The sequence below is a fragment of the Vollenhovia emeryi genome, unplaced genomic scaffold (assembly GCF_000949405.1).
Source record: "Vollenhovia emeryi isolate VEMERY1.0 unplaced genomic scaffold, V.emery_V1.0 DF939130.1, whole genome shotgun sequence".
Lineage (NCBI taxonomy): Eukaryota > Metazoa > Arthropoda > Insecta > Hymenoptera > Formicidae > Vollenhovia > Vollenhovia emeryi.
Genome location: NW_011967236.1, coordinates 2,552,662 through 2,575,500, shown reverse-complemented (window position 1 = coordinate 2,575,500; position 22,839 = coordinate 2,552,662). Strand labels below are relative to the sequence as shown.

General features: G+C 37.7%; 2 protein-coding genes across 9 annotated transcripts in view; one reads left to right on the top strand and one right to left on the bottom strand.

Annotated features, from left to right (window-relative positions):
• The window catches only part of LOC105568356 (lachesin-like), a 286,391-nt gene that overhangs the window by 88,728 nt on the left and 174,824 nt on the right, over positions 1-22,839 (bottom strand). For 4 of the 7 annotated variants that reach the window (XM_012023968.1, XM_012023966.1, XM_012023969.1 and 1 more), the window contains one exon: positions 621-727. The exons of the other annotated variants lie outside the window; for them this stretch is intronic. In XM_012023968.1, the coding sequence (XP_011879358.1) occupies positions 621-727 (107 nt within the window). The remainder of the gene's footprint in view (positions 1-620; positions 728-22,839) is intronic. 7 annotated transcript variants of the gene reach the window in all.
• On the top strand, positions 5,975-13,832 carry LOC105568355 (alpha-(1,3)-fucosyltransferase C-like). Of its 2 annotated transcripts, XM_012023965.1 has the most exons (5): positions 5,975-6,284; positions 6,941-7,017; positions 8,278-9,782; positions 10,143-10,440; positions 11,906-13,832. In XM_012023965.1, the coding sequence occupies exons 3-5, from the start codon at positions 9,170-9,172 to the stop codon at positions 12,270-12,272; spliced, it is 1,278 nt and encodes a 425-aa protein (XP_011879355.1). In that variant the 5' UTR covers positions 5,975-6,284; positions 6,941-7,017; positions 8,278-9,169; the 3' UTR covers positions 12,273-13,832. The 2 variants fall into 2 exon arrangements, with proteins under 2 accessions (XP_011879355.1, XP_011879354.1); XM_012023964.1 differs by lacking the exon at positions 6,941-7,017 and having other exon boundaries at positions 5,976-6,284.

Below are 22,839 nucleotides of genomic sequence, written 5' to 3'. Positions count from 1 at the left end.
GCGAATTAATATATCGCGTAATATAAAAATATATTGATTTACATTTTGTCGCGAGATACGCGTCGTGTTACTTGAAAAGAAAGTATAGTAACCTTTGAAAGTGTGTTACATAAGAACGTGTATCTGATACTATACGTGGTCTGGTTTTTCCTATCTGCTGCGTTACGTCATTGCAGGAGGAACGAGTCGCGTAATAATATATGGGTATGTAAATATCGCGGCAACCATATTGCACACGTGGAGATAACATAAAATCACCCGACTTTGCATAGACAAACCAAATTAAGACAAAAACATTGTACGCAACATTATGAGGAAGATTAGCGTTTTACCTTCGCAAATGCGATTTAAAAAGCGGAACTTTGTAAGAAACATCTTTACAAGACCGCCGCTATAACACGCTCTTTGTAATCCGGTTAACGAATAATTGAGGAAACTCTCTTTAGTAAAGGATGGCAAGTTCTGACCGCTGGGAAAACACGCTCCAGGAACGAAGAAGAAAATTACAGGGATAAGAGGAACCGGTTGTCTGCGCGAAACTAAGAAGGCAGGCGTTCAATTTAGATCGCGGCTACATGCGAACGCACGCGCTTATGCAGCGCTCGAATTCAGCGTGTTACCTTGTAACTTCCGAGATTTTCGATGACACAGGGTAGGCTGACGTCCCTCCCCAGCGCCACTGTGACATTTGGTATCGGTTCGGCAAATATTGGCGGATCGGAAAGCGCTGCAACACATAAAAAAGTACCGTCAGTTGTGCAATTCGTATCCGCGCGAAGCATACGCCGATTATTATTAAACTTTGACCATTTCAACAATTTCTAAATCCAGAACTAACGCATCTAAACCACGACAAATCGTGACAGATATTTGTGCGGTTATTCTCCCAATAATAAAATTGTTTTAAGTTATTCCGAAAATTATACGATTTCTATCGTTGAATAACCGACTGTTTATTCGGAAAACTGAACCCTCTACGTTGCTCGCCCTCGCAGCAAGTACAAAATTCGATATCTTGTACTTCGTAACGCGAATCCGCGCGGTAACATGTGGCGCAAAATATAATTGACGACCGTCGAGCTGCCATAAACAATAACGCGATTAACTACTCTTCCTCTCGCCGGTATTTTTAGTATATAAAAATATTACTGACAGTGTCAATAAAACGATAATTATGACTGATAAACTCTTGATGGCCAAATAGAAAATTGGCCGCGCTCGTATCGGCTCGTGAATTTTTCATCTTCGAGCGGCCGGGGTGTCCCGCCGAATTGCGGTAGTCGATAAATGAGGTCCGTTCGAAGATAAATTAGCGAGAAACGATTATTCGTGGCGAGGTCTGCTACCGTGTGACATCCGAAATCCGCGCGAGATCACGCCGATACGAATGGCGTCGGCATATTCGAAAAACGTTTTCGCCAACGAAATTAAGTCCCAGCATTTTTCAACGGACGTCACGTTATCGCGCGCGCAATTTGCGCTATTTACTCGCGGTTATTCATTTGTTCTTGTCAAATTATCTTAATTTGCTGTAATCGCCCTGTTTATGTTCTTTTTGTCAATTTTCAACACAAGCATATGAACTTATTATTCACGTCAGAATGAACAGTTCAGTCTCGCGGATTTTTGTAATGCAATAAATGCTGCAAGCGTATCAATAGATTGCAATCGCGCATGTGTATCAACTATTATCATAATACAAATAATAGCATTTCTGAATAAAATGCTGGAAAAATAATAATTGGTCGCCACTACAGCCACTGTCGCAAAATAAAGCCGCTATCTATCGTATTCATACGAGAGATCGAAAAAGTATATATACGCAATATACCGTGTATTTATAAATAAAGCATTTATTTTGTGTTATTCCGCTAAATATTGTCAAAGCTTACGCGATATTCGTGGAATATCTCGTAATGCTCGGCCCAAACTCGTTTGCGCGTTCGAATTTTTACGAATACACTCGGAATACGACCAATTATCATGCAGACAGGAGCATCACGGAATTTGAGTTTAAATTTATATAGCGACGATACTTCTCGTTTAAAGCTGAACCAAAACGTATATATCGTTACAGCTGCGAGACTGGAAAGTGTGCTCGTAGAATATTAAACGTACAATATTTTCATCATTATTATTCCCGTTGTGCCGGCGCGAACTGGAATATTCAACCGATGCCGCCGGATAATCCCTCATATTCTTTCGCACTTTGCGTGCAACCGCAAAAACCGCAAGGCATTTGTATTTAAACAATGCGGGGGAGAGACGGGGCGCGTATCACGCGCCAAAATTTAAATAGCACCGCGAATCGGCGGAAAAAATTTACCACCCAGTTGACAAATGTCACACTTCTGACTTTCGTTTTAATAAACGCGTCAACATTTTGATACTCGTCAAAGAACGTTTCGTTAAGCCCGCGAATATGTGAAACCATCACGTGAAATGTTTATCGTATATAAAATAATATCAAACCTAGAATACCAAATACTATTTACGATATACATATGCTTGCAATCTTAAGTTTTACAGTTGGAAAAACTTGCGCGTAATGTATGAATCGTCTTGAAATAATACTGTTCAGTAATTATTTTCTATTTCCCCCCCCCCTTTTACAGGGAAATTTAAAATTGTCGGTGAATAAATATTATAATATAATTATATACGCAATGAAATATTTTAAATAAATTAATGCGAGATCGCGAAAAGAGAAAGGAGACAGTACTCGAGAAAGTATCACGCTAAAACACAACATCTTTGACGTTGTCAAAGCGAAACACGCGCCTAACGTCGGCGTGGGGGGAAAATCGAAGGCGCTGAAGAGAAAAGGAAGGTAGCGAATACGCCGGAACATCCGTGTCGAATGACGACTCTTCTGAGGGACTTTTGGAGCTGGTGCACTCGAGAGTGAAGTGGGAGGGTAGTTGGCCGGCTGTTCGACCGGAAGACGGCCGCCGTCAATTCCGGTCGAAGACTTCGCACTGACCGGAAGTCCGTGCACACTGACGCACACCAACGTGACGCGCGACGTTTCGGCGAAAACCCGACAATCCTAACACTTGGAACCTTGATACTATACTTACTATCACGTTCCTTGAAAAACGACTCACGATAAACGTTCGAATCCGGATTCTTGATCTCGCCTTTTTCGTGTAAAATGCTCCGCTATTATTCTGTCATTAACAGTTGCTATTAAAGCATCAAAGTCATCTTCATTTATATTCTATAGCAAGAAAATATTAACGTGCATGTAAATGAATATAATGTAAAAGACATTGTACTTATGTATAGTCAATTTTATGTTAAGGTTTTTACTTTTCAATCTAAAGAATGAAATAAATAGCAGGTAAAAGACTTGGAAGTAATGGAACGTTTGACGCGATCCAACGCTGTCGTATTATCGTTTTTTATTAAAACCAAATTTCTAGAACGCGTAATGATAGAAATTAATAAAAGGGTACAGCGCTCTGGGAAGAGGCAAAACAGAGTTTTCGAAAGCTTTGCAAGGTCTCCGGTAACAGGATACATTGACGACTATCTTTATGAGACAGCGGCTAGGGAGAATTCCCTGGAGAACTTCCGGATGGGAGACTACGACAAGGTCGAGTTCCGAATTTAAATTATTATTTAGTCGAGAAAGACAAATTACCCCAGCCGTTCTGGTGCTGACTACCCCAAATGCTTTACTGCACTCGAGTAGTTTAAGCGACGCGAAACCAATTAAAGTTACCAATTAAAAAGCTAACGTTGCGTGAATACTCACGCGAGAGCTTCCGTCATCTAAAATATTCATGTTTTATTCACGATAAAATATTGCACGATAAAAATGACCATTGGCACCTTAGCGAGATAAATTAAACCTTAACGGTATTATTTATTTTAATTAATAACACTTTCTATTTCTCAATTACGCTATTGATTTTGTCGTCTTCCTGCAAATCGAACAACGCAAGATGTGTATGGGAAAATTTTTCTCGCCGCTTATTTCTAAGAAAATCGATTCCAATCCAACTCTATTAATATTTTAAAAATAACGTGTTTAAATACTTGTGCGCTAATATAAGATCATAATATGCACCGAAATTGAATCACAATTTCTAGTGAAATTGTAGCTGTAGGTACTCTAGCAGTGTAGTATACGCTAGTATACTGTTATAAAAAGTAGTTCCATAAAAATTATGGTTCCATTATTTACACCACTCGAGTATTACGCGCCGCGGAGTGCCACCATGCGCATTGTGGAAACCTAAATATTTATTTAACTAATCCAGTAATTAATTAGATGTTATTAGTTTAATTTACAAATAGGTGTTTATTTTTATTTTATAAAGGTCAAAATAGGAATTACCTTTTTACCATACGTACGCAGATGCATTTTACATCGCATGCAAATATAATTCTGTAATTACTTATAAAAAAAATGCTCTCATTACCCTGATGGATTTTAATAATTTAACGAATTAACACCTTCGTGTGTAGCGAAAGAAAGCAAGCGGAAAAATAAATGTCTACATACATATGTCATTACATTACATTTTACATTAATATTTCCGTATCAAAACAAACCAACCGCTATTCAAAGTTTTTAGCTTAGCTACCATTGCCGAAATGACCACACTGCGACTGTGGTAAAAGCACCGTTATAGCACGTAAAGTCTGCGTTATCGTTTCAGCGATAAAGAGAATATTTAATTTTGTAAAGAAGAATATTTGCTAGGTAAAAGAGAGATAAAACGGAGTGTATGAATAAAAAAACGTTAAGATACGTAAAACTAGAAATGGAAAAGCTAGTTAAAAGATATATAAGAAAGATTTTCTCTTTGGATCCAACGATTATTCGTGAATAAATTAATAATCTGTCGATCGTGCGTATATTTCTTAAACAAGGCGTGAATCGATCGTGTCGTGCCTCGAACTCGTCGGGGCACGGGGTATTGTTGAGATCGTTGCCGGGTTCTACATTCCAAGCCGAATAAAAACGGCCGGTATAAATGTTTATTCCAAAGTACACTTCTGTTTCTTAATTAAGACTGACCCGCCTTCTTTTCCACTCCTTTTTATAGTTTCCACTTTGGGTCCTGTTGCACAGGCCGCTTATTACCTTAGGCCAACGGCACACGATACTATTTTTCCTACTGGATTGCTTACGAGAGCCACTCAGGATTTAGCCTTAAGTCACCTGATCTGAAACTCAGCAGCCTTATTGGTTCTCGTAAGCAATCCAGTAGGAAAAATTAGTATCGTGTGCCGTTGGCTTTAGTTAGCAGTTGTTTTGTTAGCAACTGCATTACGCGGATTCGATAGTTTTACACTTTGCTCCTAATACTCCGTGTCTTCGCACGCAGCGAGTGTTATCTGACACTTTGCCGCTTGCGATATCGTCGTCTGACGCGCGGCTTTTCGTGCTCATGACAATCGCATTGCCTTCGAAAATTTTCACGGTAAAACATTTATTGTAAATTTTGCATTGCTCAAACAGTAACCCTTAAGTGAATGGTAAATCATATATAAATTTCAGCGCTTCATACAATCGCACTCTCTCATGTATTATTTCAACTAAATTATTTCGCATGTGCACATATTGCGCAGTATTTTGTAGATTACAATTAAAAAATTAATATCAAAATATTTTTGAAACTCTTTCGTTTCCTCTCCGTATTTTATTTATAAAATTTTATCTGTTATTAACATAATGTGGAAATTCGTGCGTTTAAGAATTGTCACGGTAAAAATCAACTTCAAAGCAGATTATTTTTATCACCGCATCCCAATTTTGTACGCGTCTTTGTACTGAATCAATGTCTTCGATATATTCAAGCGTGAAAATTACCGCTGCTATCACAGATACGATCAGACATGATAAAATATCCAGGAATGCCTGGAAACGTAATAATCGCGCTTTAATTACAGAGTCGTGTATTGCACCACGCGCAATTTTTATTTGACGGAACGTCGGATTCCGCGAGCCGTGTTACTTTTCCGCTACCGAGATCAGTCTGGGTTAGGTAGGATGCGTTGTAGGATATCTACGCTCTGTTTAGCCAGTCGAGTTGCAACTTTCAAGGCAGCAAGTTGCAGTGCACGTGGCGACCGTCGCGACTATACATCCCGCGAGATGCGATCGATCGAGACGTGTAGTTTCGCAACAACGCGCAATCGTCTGCAGAAATGTGCTTTACACCACAGTGAAACCTCGTTAAGGACATGGCAACGAAAAATGGTCCCGTTGCCTTCACTCACGATACGATAGAACTGATCGAAATGAATCTGATAGAAACGCACGCAAGGTACACAAATTGCTGAATTGCCGCAAAATTATACGCGTATCACACGTTGAAATATACATATGGAAATTTGATCGCGATATCTAGCGATGCGATTATACAATCGGTTGCTTGGCAACCTTCGGCGCTCCATTTAAACACTTTTATTTCAGTACTATTAGTCATATCGTTTCGTGAAATGTTACTGCGAAAAAAACCTGCGGTGATGTTAACTGTCGGTTAAGTACGTGTGTTAAACTCGTACAAAAGAACGGTGTAATTTCATCAATGTTAACTGGCACTTGCGGATCGGTGTGTCAGGGAAACCGTGACCTCAAATCACCGGTATGGAACCTGCTACATTCGTGACGTAATGTCTAAAAATGTTGGCGATGCCACGGTTACGACAGTAAACTGACGCCAATCGATCACGTGCAATCGCGGTTAATGGCAAAAAATTCAATATCGTTCCTGAAGTTTCTGAGTCAAGTAAAAACATACGTACGAAAAGTACGTCTTAACTTACGTCTTAACTAACGTAGATTACTAATTCTTCGTAAATTGATACGCTGAGGTGTAAATGTCCTTCAAACTGTGTCTGTTCAGAAACTTCATTCGTGCATTATTATTTATAACATCGATAATGATAACTTTAATTCTTTAATAAAAAAAAACTTTAGTGGTAATTAATGACGATACTTATCGAAACACGCAACGTGTAGTCAAGGATACAACGATATGTAATCACAATAATAATGTAAGTGTAATAATAACAATAAATTAAATTAAATATACAAAGTGTGCGTGTTGCTGCAGACAATATAATATTTGCAATTTATAATATTTGCAACTGTTCTAAATTATTTGTGATTATTATACAGCAAATTAAAATGAGATTTGTTCTACTTTAATTATGCGATTGACTAATAACTTTGTTTACGCTTTTAACAAATAAGCAGGACGTAGCGTAAAATTAACCATTAACTATTTAATTCTCTGTGTTCATCACTCTAACCGCCTTCCGGCTTGGTGCAATCCTCATTATTGTCAATTAGGATTAAACGGTTCAGTTGTATTTGCCTACAATATTAACTCACTTACTGCGTATTAAATACTGCATATGATCGATACGTTCATATAAATAATAGTAAATTTTACGTAGAGCAAATACTCGTCGCATATAAAAGCGGGGACGAAATAACAACTAATTCTGATATTGAAAAGTACGTGATGTTCGCCTATATAATATATTTCAACGCACAACGTCTCTGTTCCGTTACCTTCAAGTATTTAATAATAGCGTTTATTCGCTCTTACTTTTCCATTGCTCTCATAGTTCACTGCGTGTTAATCAATTAGTCCGCCGACCAACCTACGTGTCTTAAATGTCCACTTAAAATATTACTTATCGCATGCAATGCAACTGCGATGAGAGATTAAAGCGCGCTTCTGTGCTGCAAGTAGAAAGAGAAAGAGACCATTCATGCTGGATATCATAAGAGAGCAATTTTTAATCAAACGAAACCTCGTGCTCACGTCCTCCGCCGTCCTGATACCAGCCTACAGACAAAGTGAGCGGATAGAACATCTATCCCAAAAGAACATCAAACGTTTACGATCTTTTGAAAGAACTCGATTATTCATCCATGAAAATTTCTCCTGTTTCATCGAGCGCTTTCATCCCAAGAGTCGTAGCGAATTAATCGCCCGTCCTCTCGCACTAGTTGCATCTGATATCTCCTTGAAGCTTAGAATATTTCAATATTTATGCTTTTATTCTACCGCGTGCGTTGCATGTCAGCTTACGTATATACAATATTAAATTACGTTACGTGTTTTAATTCTGATTATTAGCGCGATTGTTATCTCGTTAATAATGGAAAATTACTTTTAACGTTAGGTTCTTTCATTTACATTGTCATTGACTGACAAAAGTCAAGCTGAACAAACGTCAATAATTATATAAATTTATTATATTTTAAGTTGATATAAATATTATCATTTGTTTTCCATACAGATATCGTGCAAAGTTGAAGGAGAATTGGAGATAATTGGAGATAAGTACGAACTGATGGGGAGGTGATTGGAGATAAATGTGAACTAGCACGCACGAAGTGATGTAATCTGTAATAAGCGGAGCACACGAGAACTGTAGGACTGCAGTACATTAAAGAGTCTGCAATACATTTCAATAAACAGGACTCTTATTTTATTGAATATAAAACGACATGTGCACGCGATATCTCGTCGTCAAGTATACGATCTAGCTTTTTCATCATTAATAAATCGAAGCACAGGAACATCCTCGAATAGTCAAGTAATTTTCGGCCTTAATCATTATATATTTACATCATAAATATCTAAACTTCGAAGGAATCCACTAAATTATCAGACATTTTTCGGATTATTTTTAATAAGAGACCTTTAAATAGATTAGCGAAACAAGATATATATATATATATGTATGTGTATGTGTATGTCTTAAAACGTGAGTAATATATTATTTTATCTTTTTGAGGCGATAAGCGACAGTCAAGGCCGACGCCTGAGCTAACAATAAGTTAAAAATACGCAAGTTTTCCTTTCGCAACTCTTGCATTTCTTTCTGCATAAAGAACGGACTTGTACGTACATTTCGTCAAACCGCATCCGCATCGCTACAAGGAATTTTTTCCGATTGAAGCTGGTTACTTTCTACGATCTCCTAGCATCAATGTTCAAAAGTTATTCGTACAAAATTTTCTCCCATTGTGGAATAGCAATAGATATAGATACAGAAAATATAAATAGATATACAAATCTTCTTACACGTTTATTTGTACACAACGTTTAGTAAATTGTGCTAAGGACATTTCAAACAATTATCGAAACCGCATCTAATAAGGTAGCGTCACTTAACGCTATAAGAAATGCAGATAGCATATCTTGAGAGCATTGCCAAAACAATGAAGAAGAAATCGTTTATCTTCGTCGGTCTAATTGTGACAACGATCTTGACACTATACCTCTACTTATCAGCCACTTACAGCGACTTTCAACTTCACGAAATATTTTTCAAGATAATTCGCGACGAGGATTACTTCGTGAATGTAACCGTTAAGACGTATAGAGAAAGGGGCGTAAAAACTATCCTTCTATGGAACACGTTATTCGGCGATAAAAATTTTTACTTCGGAAATGACAACATTTTCCACGATTGTCCTGTCGATAGGTGCAAAATCTTTAACGATCGGGACTATTTAAATGTGGAAGATTACGACGCGATTCTTTTTCACGGCAACGAGATAGATGAAGTGCCACAGAAGAGGAAGATAACGCAATTTTATGTGTACGTTAATCTGGAAAGTCCAGCCAATCGAAAAGTGCCGGCGAGATACCGAAAGAACTACTTCAACCTCACGATGACATACCGGCTCGATAGCGATATACCCTGGACTTATGATATCATAGAAGATATAAAAAGCGGCAAATTTATCGCACCCTCAAAAAATGTCGATTGGAGCGCTTTTCAAAATAATACAAGTAATATATTTTTTTTTTATACACATTACATATACATCTTTTCTCTATCCAATGCCGCTTTGACCAATAAAAATACTCGGATTAAATATTGCATAAATGTTCAATATTTCTTTCTTCACATTGTAAAATGGCATAGTTTCGAAGTCAGAAAGTAGAATACAATAACTACAATTTTACTTTTTACCGACCGTTCTTATCTCTTCCATTATCGTGTCTTTATATGCGAAATGTAATTAGTTTTCTTGTCGCAAAACAAATGATCCCTATGTCCATGAACGTTTCAACGACAAATTCTCAAGCGGCGTATCTTCCCACCGTGTAAGCTACCTCGAGTACGCGAGAACTAATCAGTTTCCGCAGGTGCAGGGGACGCGGTAGACGAAGTGCCATCTGCGATATTGGACACCGTCAAGGGTAAGAGCAAGCCGGTAACTTGGTTTGTAAGCAATTGCTACGCCAAAAGTGGCCGGTTGAAGTATGTCGAGGAGCTGTCGAAGCACATAAGCGTCGATATTTATGGCAAATGCGGCACATTTAGCTGCGAGAAAGACCGGAACTGTTTTAGCGACGTCGCTGAGGCCGACTACTTTTTCTACCTGTCCTTCGAGAATTCCTTCTGCGACGATTACGTGACGGAGAAGCTGATGAACCCGCTCAGGTAATAACAACGCTTTCAGATAGGGAGAAATCGTTATCCGCAACCAGTGCGTGAAAACAAAGACAATCTAACTAACGTCTGCGAGGTGTTTTCCCCTGATGATATATGAGTTAACCTTACAAGAAACGCGTGTGCCGTTATGCGTGATATGAGTCAAAATGTAAGACTGATACGAAAACGTTTTATCAAGTTACTTCTTACAGTCTTTAGTTCCGCGTTAATTATTTAAATACATTTAAAACCAAGACATAGAGGAAAGTCCTCTAATAGCAGTCTAATATGAGATAGTAGGTTTTCAACGTTCAAATTCAATCACAAATCTTTTTTCCGCAACGACTACACGATCTAACAAATCAATTTTCCACTAAACAGATTGCACTCCTAGGGCAATAAATTCGTGATGGAATCAACAGACGATGTCTATTAATTTAGCAGGAACTCCGCTATCTCATAATAAGGGACTTTCCTCTATATGTAAAGAAACGTTATTTAAAAAAAAAAACTTTTAACGATGAATTATTTCTGCCGTTTTCTTTGATTATCATTACTTTTCAAGTCACCTTTTACAGAGCAAGCACGTTGCCACTGTTATCTCGGAGAAAAAATGATTAATATTTAAACGATATTTTCTAATAATCGTATTATTCACATGCAATCAAGTATAGAACCTATTCGAATCGTGCGCAGACTGACTGTTGCGTTACGCATTGACGTTTAATGTAGATGCAATAAGCATAAAGTTGACATCAAAATTCCACGATTGTCTGGAATTGAAATATTATCGGCGCGGCGATAGAATCGATACGGCAGCACGTCAATAATTGAATCGAATTTATTGCTATTTGCGGATTGTGCGAAATACAAATGGTAACGATAACGCCACGCGCAGTGTTTCTTTCCCGTTTTTATTCGCACGAGCTGCTCGACAGAGCACAATGCGGACAATGCTTTGGTGATCGTTAAATATGTTCGTTTATCATTCGATATTACGAATAATCCAATTTTACGGGCACACACCCAATATCTGATGACAGATATATTTTGATATGAACCACATGTCAAAAGACATCTGTCATAGTTTACGCCAATGCACGTAGCCAAGGGTGCGTACTTATTGCATATGCGATCAAAGGGGGGGCAAAAAAGCGTATTAAACGTCGAAGCGATGTTTCTTGTTATGACTTTCAATAAACGTCTACAATCAAGATATTTTTAATTATCGTTATTATTGTTTAACGGAAGAGCTAATAATTTATTCAGATCAGGGGCAGCACCTATTTTAAATAATGCCTAACCTACGTGCAGACGTGATACGAAAACCATTCTGTATTGTTTATTTCAATTTTACTCTTTATTCCTTTTTTCGTCATATCTTTTTCTATATGTAATTCTACAGGTAGACTACGTAAACTGCAAGAAAATATTATCAACCATTAACAGGATTTTCTTATCAATATTCTTGCAGGTACAATGTCGTCCCGGTGGTTTATGGAGGCGCCAACTACAATCAGTTCGCACCGCCGAATTCCTACGTAAATGCCTTGGACTTCGAGAGTCCGAAGGAGCTTGCCGCGTACTTGAAATATCTCTCTCAGGATCCGCGGCGATATCAAAGCTTCCTACAATGGAAGAAATATTATCGAGTCAATGTCGGAACGAAGCGGGCCGTTTGTACCCTCTGCGAGGTCTTGCATAAGCAGAAAAAGCCGAAGGTATATGACGATTTATCGTACTGGTACGCCAAAGATAAATGTCCTATTCAAAGGCTTCTAAAAAATAGCACTGACGGATATGCAAAGAAATGTATGCTAACAAATTGTGGCCAGAAATAGAGGCCAAATTATAAAAGAGTATCGCGAAAATATTAATAATGTATTCAAATTAAATGTAAAAGAAAAGTGTCCTGGGGTCGATTGAACTTAAATGTAAATTAATGTGAACCTAGATATTTAAAAAAGTGTATATATAATGTAAATAGTAGTAATCACAGATTTTCAATTCGTTATTTTAGCTTCACTTCTGCGTTATTGATCAAAGTCCACGCGTAATATAAATACTTTCCGAATCCATCTTGCTTCCAAACTGAATTGACTTTACGGGAGTGTATCGGTATTATTAAATACGATTCATCTTAGTTTCGGAAACTTTGATTTGTGGGTACGTAATTAAGCCTACACGTGATAATGAGATATCCCTTCGTCATCTGTTATCCAATTATATATATTGAGCGTTTCTAAGTCTATAACGAGGTGAACGACGATGCAGCTTCGACGTTTGACTTATACATCGATGACGGGTCATTAGGCCGAGAATGTACATCGATATATTCACTACTCGCTTGATTAACCAAGATCAAAGCGGCCAAGCTCCATCGCCCTAACACTGCTACACTCTGAGAGTTTGAGGAAAATAGATATGTGATTTACTGATCGCGTCATATTCATAAAGAAAACCAGCTTTCGGGGATTATATAATGAAAATTCCGTCGATACGTAATAGAATGAGTGAATATAAAGCATATATTTGTATGAAAGACTGACAGTAGTCTTATTATCTCACCAAGAATCTGCCAGGAAAAAATGTTCTCGTGATATTTTCTTTAGTATTTTAGAAAATATTACTTTTATACCTATGGTTAATAAACATGTAGGGTCTTGGGCAAATAATTCTCAGAATTTCATTCTCTTTATAATCAGGACAGCTCTATGCTATCGGCGTACTGATAATCGCGACGCTAGACAGTGGCTTCCGCTATCTATGTAGTAATACCATATAAGTTAGACTAAACAACTGAGAACTCACAATCTGCTGCTCGGGCACATACGTAACATATCTAAGTGGTTTCTTCATCGTTCACGGCTACAAAATTGTTTGTAGCGCCCCATAAAATCCTAAACTATTATATTACACACCCATAAATACGCACATAGCGTGTTATCGTAAACTTATATAGCAAATGCAAGCCGCGATTTACCGACAAACTGCAAATACAACTAATATTATATTTATAAAACAATTTTGTCTACCTGTATGGTTAAGAAAAAGTTAAATGTTATGGCAAATTAAGATAATAGTCTGTCCATAAGCCTTATTTAATATAATCTTTAAAAAAAATACTGAAACAAATGTGTAGTTTTAATATATGCACAATCTAATTGTATATAATATAAAAAGTACATTTTATTCTCACTAGAGCTTTTCTACATTTAGCTTTCGGCTAAAAAAATTTTAATAGTATACATTTTTTAAATTAGCAAAATTACTACCGAAGATACTACCTCATTCCGATTTATGGAAGTTAAAAATCTGATTTATAGCAGGTAGAAAATAAAGATAAACATTTTTTTACTTGTCAACCTACATTATTTCATAACTGCGCTGTTGTTGATTTGCAGTATCACTCGAAAAGGACCCAAAAGTATAGGATCGAAACGTTGTGTAATAAACTAATTAAATAACTAGCCAGTTGAGTTGACTATAAGTTTCCCGTCTCAGAGATAAAAATGTTTTAATTCTCGTTACTCTTAGAGTTTATACAATGTGAAAGAAATATTTTCCATTTACATGAAAAATGTTACTTCCCTCGTAACAAAATTAATTTCGTAAGCAATATTCGAGACGGAGATATGTCAAATTACGCAAGGAGCAATTGTATTTGTAATACACAATATATTATTATTTGCGCTTCATAATAATGAATTTCGACAAACGTAAAGTTGTAAAATGCAAAAGTAAAATTAATCTGCGAATATAAATGTACATACAAATGGAAAATTATGCAACGACGCCCATGCACATTCATCATTATATAAATGTATAATGATAATATCAGTTATGAACGATAATAATAATTTTCTCTTTCACAAACGGCGAGAAAACTTTAAGTATATAGTTGATGTACTAGTTTTGTAAATTTACGTTTACGAATTTTTTAATTATTTATGTTCTCTCTTCGTTAATTTTGTTTTGTTGTAAATATTCTGTAAATTATATAAATTATATTGTAATAGAGATACGAATATATTTTCTTCTTTCTAAATCTTTCTCGTAATTGCAATGCCGACACGTTATATCCTTCGGATCTATAATTTTCGAGGTACAATCTCATGTTCGACAGGACGTGTGCATGTATGCCACCAACTTTGTAGGAATCTTATGACTTAGTATTCATTCGAGGAAGATCAAAACCACTAGTCGAAATGCTGTGTTAGCTCCGAGGGGGAAACCGCTGACCAAATTCTCGTACACCAATGTCCACTAATGCCCAGTGAGCATTACTATGTCTTATTATCTTATTATATCTTTATAATGCCCCAGCAAGGCCTAATGCCTAAACTAATGCCCCAAAAATGCCCAGTAATGCCACAAATCTGTACACCACAATACCCTCAGCGGTTTCCCCCTCGGTTAGCTCTAATAACTTTGCCAGTTGTGGACTTGTGGTCGATAAACATACATTTGCAAAATTACTTTTAATAATCGATTTCTTGATCTGATTAACGATTTATTTGTAAAAATGCGAATTCATAAAATCGACGTGTGAAAACTAACATTTTCAGCATTACAGTTTTTAATTTTAAAATCCAATTTCGACTAATACTCCTTCATTTATTAATCCACGGTCATAAATGTCTTGATTGTTTAGTTGATACTTTGTATGAAAGATGGTCCGTACTTAGAACAAGAAAAAAAAACTTCGCTGAGAAATAACAAGATTAAACAAGCTCGCCCTCGCTGTACGAGTTTCTTCCTCTAATGAAGAAAGCTTCTATTCCTTAGTTTCTGTGTACATGCATGGCGTCCAATTAAATTGCGATCTGTTATATCCAATTTCACTCTCCCGGTTATATGTAGTTACTTTGACACTGAAGTTTCAACAATATTTTTTTATCGATACACTGCACAGAGGAAAATAACACGTTTGCTTTATTATCGAGTTTTTTATGTGAACGGTATTAAAATGAATTTCGTAAAATCAAATGAAACTCATCGATAAAGAACGTATCGTATCTAAGTTTGATTTCAAAATGATATTTTATTATGATTTCATACTTTTATTATTTTATTTTTATCACTGCAAGCTGATATACCCGCTTTACGGTTTACGATATTCTCTTTCCGTGATCATTATATAAAAGCACATATTATTTTACACATGAATCCGCGCGCAGATATCAAAGCACGATCCTACGTGTTAAAGGAGGGGGAGGGGGGGGGGCGGCGAAGAGAAAAACTCCTCATAAAATTCTATATCAGGCAAGCGAATGCCTCCGGCGAGTCATCTCAGACTTATGCGGGGGACTCTTAACGAAGGAAACTTCCACTTCCTTTGTACGTCCGCCCGCGCGATAAGCAATCGAATTGCAATAAACCGGACCGAGATGTCGCAAGTTACCGAGATAGATATTACCAATGATAGTTGTGTTGAAGTTACGAGAATCGCGAAAGTACTACGTACAAGTACACCGCATGCTAGACGGGTACACGCCGCGGCACCAGCTCGCATTGTAAAAGTACTACTTGGGCACAACTTCGAGCGTCGAACAACCATTCCAGTAGGTTGTAACAACCTCAAAGTCCTCCTCAAAGTTCATCGCGGCGGCAATTTCTTGTCGCTAGTACCATAAACTCGTAGTCTCTTCCTCTCGCTCTTTCCCTCCGTTTCACCATATATTTATACGATACAAACACGATAATCTTCATCGGTTTACGCATTAAGACGACCGAATTCGAGCGTTCGAATCCGAGTTCGAAACTAATAAAATTTCAACGAGTACAAGATTAAGTATTACACAGGCACAGCGTGAAAACAATCTATACATACCCTCTAAAAGTCATTCAGTGGATTATCACTGAAAACAGTCAGCAGTCACTGATTGATTTTTAGAGAGTACACCCACAGAAAAAATTTCCGGATCCAATGCTATTACACTTCAATGTATCATAAAGTAGGATCGATGTAGCGCCAATCACATTTATTATAGAAAAGGGAATATTTTAATCTTAAATGAAAAATTCTGAAATCTAGAAAATTTTTTTCTAAACGCAAGAATATATAAACTTACATTTATACAAGTTACTCTTGTCTCAATATAGTAAGTCAGTCTTTTTTAATTCGATAGAGAAGAATAAGAATAATTGATTTTATTTTGATACACTGTCTTATTTTTATACTAAATGAAATTGGGAGAAATATAAATGCATCAAGAAATTTTTTGTCTCAGTAACAGAAATCCTTTCTGAGGGCGCAGGTACTTATTTGAGTCGGGAGTCGTCGGAAATGCGAGACTCATTGACAGCACAATATGCACTTACCGTGCACGCATCAAAATTGTAGTAGCTTTTTATTAATCTGGGCTCGATTTATAATATATGCACGATATTAGAAATCGCGAAAGGGGATGAGATTGTTCCCCGATATGCGCACAGCCGCGATGTGGTTGATCGATTGTGTGCGAGCTCCACATCAGTTATTTGACAATGCACATCATATGGCTATTCGGCGCGTAGTACGATACGCGTCATGGGAAAATAGAAACTGTTGCATTATAACGGACCGTAAAGTGCGCGTCAGCAATGATCAAACGTCGGATAATGTTTGGCTTCCGATATTGCTTGTTAGAACGAACGAGCGGCGAGATAAAGAGCACGCGATTGAATTTCATATTGGCATATTTTGCGCAATACTTGCACAGAGTAATGAAATACTCAAAGCTTTGTCTTTCTCGTCGCATATTTCGACTTTCTTTTAATTATTGCGCGAATAGTTTAAACGCAGCCTTTCGGATTACAGCTGCGACACGCAAATATTTGAGTTATTACAATTACTGCCTCATATACTGCCGCTATGACGCAACGATACATTTTACGGGAATGTATGCCATCTCATTTAGCATCTATTTGTTTGATTGATCCGGAATTCCTTCATTTATTTTCCTAAATAATGAATTTGTTCAGCATTACGCTGTTATATTTTAATATGTACTTATATGGTTTCTTGATATATGTATATGTACTGTTGCAAATATTGCAAATTTTGTTTGTAAACGAAATCATCAATTTGGAATGAAAAGGTTTAGCTGATACATATTAATGCGTAATCTGAATCTTGCTTTATAATTTCAAATGGAAAGTACGCATTGCAAATTTGCATCGGATGGTTATTATACAAATTTTGGATGCAATCGTCAATTTTATTCGCATTAATACATTACGGGATAAAACGCTAGCAATTAAGTGAGTGCGATGATACGGCCGCAATAATTATGGATTGCAGTCACTTTATGCAGCTCGCTCGTGTGTAACATAATTAGGATATAACGGCAAAAAGCGGGCAAAAACGACACATCATTGATTAATGATGGCTATTCGATCGCGTTATATTTATTTACAGATCATCGAGAAGACAATACATCATCACGTTGTGATTTAATAGTACGTCTATACATAACGCTATTGCTTTCCCCAAACACGTTATTTCATTCGACGGTATCACTCATCATTAATATTCACACAATTCTAGACCGTTCAACAGTTAACAACGTTATATGATAAATCTTAATGCAATTTCATGACACAAGGCAATCGTAATTCGCCAGTCTGGACTTTGTGACTAAAAGTGAACGTTGCATTAATTATTGTCTTCTACATGAACGGCGACGCGGTTGACAAATATCTTTTCCCAATTTACGTAGGTAACAATTGAAACATGGTGAACGATAACAACACCTACGGATGAGTCGTTTTCGCGAGCAAAACTTTGTTTCCGATCTCTTATGACGGGGAAATTCCGTCGCGCAATCCCCGGCAAAGTGTTAACGCCGTGAGCGATAAATACGAGGGTTGAAAGTGGAAAAGCAACGGCTCGAATCGAGTCGGAGGGATATAAAAAGAAATTACTGGCCTCTCAGACGCACTTGGACCTCCAAACGGTACTGGCGCTCGCGCACTCCCTTTACCCTTCCCACCTTTTCGCCCTTAGTTTCCATCTTGCTTCCTTTCTTGCGCGATACCCCCTTGCCATTTCTCTCTGTACCCGTTCTCTCTTTTATATCAGGTTTATCTTCTACCTCTTCCTTCTTTTCCCGAGACTGCTCCGGCTATTTCCCGATTCCGCTGCTCCACACTCGTAACCTGAATTATAGATGTCTTTCACAGTCTGCCGCAACTCACAGTTCTGCCTCCGTTTCCGGTTCAACGAAGATAGCATGCTTGAGACATTATTTGCATACATGAGCGCGAACGGGAATACCATCAGGAATTTGATTTTTTGCTACACCCCAAGTATTCGTAGGATTCAAATATATTATGCATAATTCTAGGGAAGTGCTATCTGTACATTATCGTGCATCGTTTCAACTACCGGCTGAATATTTTATCCTACTTCGTTCTACGAAATTGATTAGGAAACAAAATTAGAAAAACATTCTTCGACATTAAGAGAATCTTAATAAAATTACTATCGTAAGAGATATTCGGATTAAATCATTGTATCATTAGAAAATATTTCAATTTTCATTATATATTAATAGCAATGGTAATGCAAATATTGAAAAGATTGTGACTTGTAGAATATGTTGCATAACAGCATGAATTACTTAGACCCTGCAAAACTCGGTCCGACATAATGACAAGTCGTTAAAAAGTACACTGAAAAAAATGTCCGATTAAATATAATCGGATAATCCATTTGCATAATAACAAACGGACACATCCACTTGAATTGTATATCCGATGAAAAAGATCGGTTTTTCAATCAAATCCCATCGGATGTATCCATAATTTAATCGGAAAACGTAACCGGAAAAATTAACCATCGGAAACGCCGTTCAATTGGTTTGTCCGATGAAAATTTTTCTCAGTGTATCTAAAGATAAAAAGAGCCGCTAGGGATAAAGTTTATCTGAACTTTCGTTTGCGCTCCTGAACAAAGACGCGAGATAAAATTTCAGCGACGAGAGCAGCGGAATCTTCTATGCGACTTCAGTTCGATAATCCCCGCATACATCGGAGAATCGATTCAAATTAAACAGTAGGAGAAACGGAGGTACGCGCGCATCCATTGCAATTAATCAAATTATTAAGCCTGGCTGGATTGCAACCGGCACGCGCTGCCGTTTCGCGAATATTCGAGTCTAACGATAACGATATAAACGCATAATGGGTCTCCCATGGTGCGTATATATGTGAGCGCGAGTCCGAAATTATTTCTCAGGATGCAAATTGATTCGCTATATCTCCACACTGCTGGCATTGCATAATTATCCTTGCCAAATTACGTGAGATAATTTATTGTCGTCGAATCCTACGAAACTATAATATTGTTGCACTGTACTGCGCCGGATGAACGGTGAATTTACATCGACAGGGATGAAAGTGCGAAACAAGCGGTGCGCGCTAAAGCCCGGCGGGAGGCATCTTAAAAAACATTGTTAACTTCAATATTGCGTCGGTGCAGATGAACTGCAACATCTTCAGCCAGGCATTATGCCGCGCACGAAGACGGGGCAGTAAACTTTATAAATTCAGCACGCAACTCTCTCGCGGCGCGTTGTCTGTTGTGCGCGTGCCGAAGTTGTATATCACGCTGAATATTTCGGGCAAATTGATATTTATAGTCCCCACGTGCGTTAGTTCCGAATTGAATTTGCGCATAAATGCTGAAAATTTCTCGGTTCCGCGTGTTCCCAATTTCGCGTGAGCGCAACGGTACGCGCATTCGCATACGTCGTGCTTTATTTCGCCGAACCTAAACATACCACGCATTTATATATATATATATTGGAAAATTATGCGTATCGATGTGCACACGGTATTAGCAAAGGGATCATTTTAATTACACCGATAACATCAAGTTATCCCTTGATTATCTGCGATTATCTCCTGACGTTAATTAGTGACAGATCTTGAATTGTTGAATGTAGTCTAAAAATTTGAAATAAAATACTTGAAGATTCGCACGTAAGTGTACGAGTTATTTAAACAATTTTGTTAATCCCCAGAGCATTTCGCAACTGATCCGAGAGGACACAACGCGTTACGGCTCACCTCATATACGCGACAGCTCGGCAAGATTTAGTTTGACTTGCCAGATGAGACTTGTTAACAGGTATTTAGAATAAAGAATGAGCTCGCAGGAGAACAGACGAGTAATAGATGAAGAGGAAGGAGGGTGACAGTGAGCCGTTCACGATGCGTCTTCGCACATTTGCGAAATTGCCAGTAGCAGAAGCTTTCGAGGATACGACGTGTCTGCATCCCGGCGACGTGCGCGTCCTACGAGTTGCATCTGCAACAGATAGGAGACACTTTAGCCGATACCTTGCGCCAAGTCGCTGACATCTCGGGGATCGATCCGTTCCTTTGGAAACGTTATTTGCGCTCGTGACACAGAGGTGCGACGAAAATAGAAATCTGCACTTGATATCGACGCCAGGAGAAGCGAGATATCGAGATAACGTTAATTGCCTTATAACATTTTCAATTTGCTTAAGTAGGTCGCTTCAGGAGAAATTCGGGAATTATTTCTGCGACAGGTATCATTTTCGTATTCATATATTTGTAATATTATAGAATTAATTGCGAAATGCCTCTTCGATATTTTATTCGCAATTCAGTGTTGAAAAGTAGATACAGAAACGGTATTTTCTCTCATCGACTTTCTCTGAGCAAAGTTTATGACAAAATATTTGTTACACTTATCACGATAAAATTGATAAATCTATAAAATAATTTGTATATGATTATATAAGTTTCGTACTTCGAAACATTTTTGCAAAATGTGATTTAAGATGTATTTGAAATACAAATTTTTCTTCAAATATTCGATATATTTCGCAAACTTTGTTGGTTTGTATCAGGAAAGATAAATTGAGAGCCTCCATGCAAGAGGGATGCGAGTCCACTTACATCATTATAATTTTTTTAGCAAACAGAAGATAAGTAAACTTTCTACTTCATAGATTTCATAAGTAACGAGAAGTGTCTCAAAAAACCCACCGAAAGCGTTTTCAAATGTTTGTCGCTTGACTCCCAGTTTTCTTTGAACGGTGAACAGCCAGCAAGATGGCGGTCACTATAGCGACAATTAGGACTCTGATTGAATTGATTTTGTGACAATGTAGAAAAGAACTAAGTTTTGTAGCACAACTTTTTATTTTAGTAATTGGGCAATTAAGAAAGTCATTTTTTAAATAGTTTTTTTACTTACGTCTCGCTTGCGTGGAAACTCTTAATTAAATCAACTATTTATAAGAGACAAAAGTTTCCAGCGATAAGAGAAAAATTTATTTTTAAACTTTTTTCGTCTCGCAAAAATGTTACGTATCAAATAGCTTGATGTAAACGTAAATTTGATGTCATAGTAAAATGTTCGAAAGAAGGAAATAATTAATTAAACAAAGCTAAAGTGAGAAAAGTTCTTAGTAATTAATTTTCTCCCTTCTTCATGATTAATAGAGCCAAGTATTGATTCCATTATCGCAATCGCGATACCATTGTATTGTCAAATATCCTGATAAACTTTCTAAAGTACAATATATCAGTGCCGAAATCATTCGTTGAGAACGAGCAATAAATTATTCGGACGAACGCGAGGGAAACGGTCAAAGAATCAGGTGGGCCACGCATAAATTCCGTAGAAAATGCTCATATACGATTTCCAAACGTATACTCGGGGTTTATCAGCGGTAACTTCGGCCCCTTCATATCTCGCCAATAATTCCTCCTCGAGTGCAAAACTGGCGTCGGTCTTTCTATCATCCCCCGCGGGCCGTCCGGACCGACGCCCCACCCCCTTGAGCAGATTCTTTACCGCTCTTTCCCGCGGTGCCGGGAGAGACGTACCGAGGACCTGGGAGAATTTATCCGACAGATAAAAATGTCTCTTGGAGTTTATATAGGGAGAGAACGGGGAGATTTCAATAAAACCCTCGATTGTAAAGTACAGATAGAGGGGGGCCGTCTGGACCGTTACACGGGTCAGTGAAGCTCAGTCGGTACCGTTTCTCCCAGCTCGTTCGCCTTCAATGACTGCATGCCTCAAGAGGAGGCTCACTTTGCGAGGATATCGATAGCGGGGCGAGACCTTGGGTATCTGTAAGTCTCGCGCGTCTGTGAATTGGCTCTTCTTGATTGCTTTCTGTATCATTATTAAAATTTCAAGATCCATTTATCGTCTCGTGAAAGCGAAGGCATTCTTCTCCTCCCTCTCTACCCTTTAACAATTCAACAATGACAGTCCCCTTTATCCTCTTAACACTTCCTTACATACGTGCAATGTTAGAATTGGAAAAGCGTATTTTGATCGCGAATTATAAGGTAAAAAAAAACAAAAGATTTTACTTTAACCTAAAATATAGATGCGCTGAATAAATTATCGTTTTCCCTCGGATACCCGTA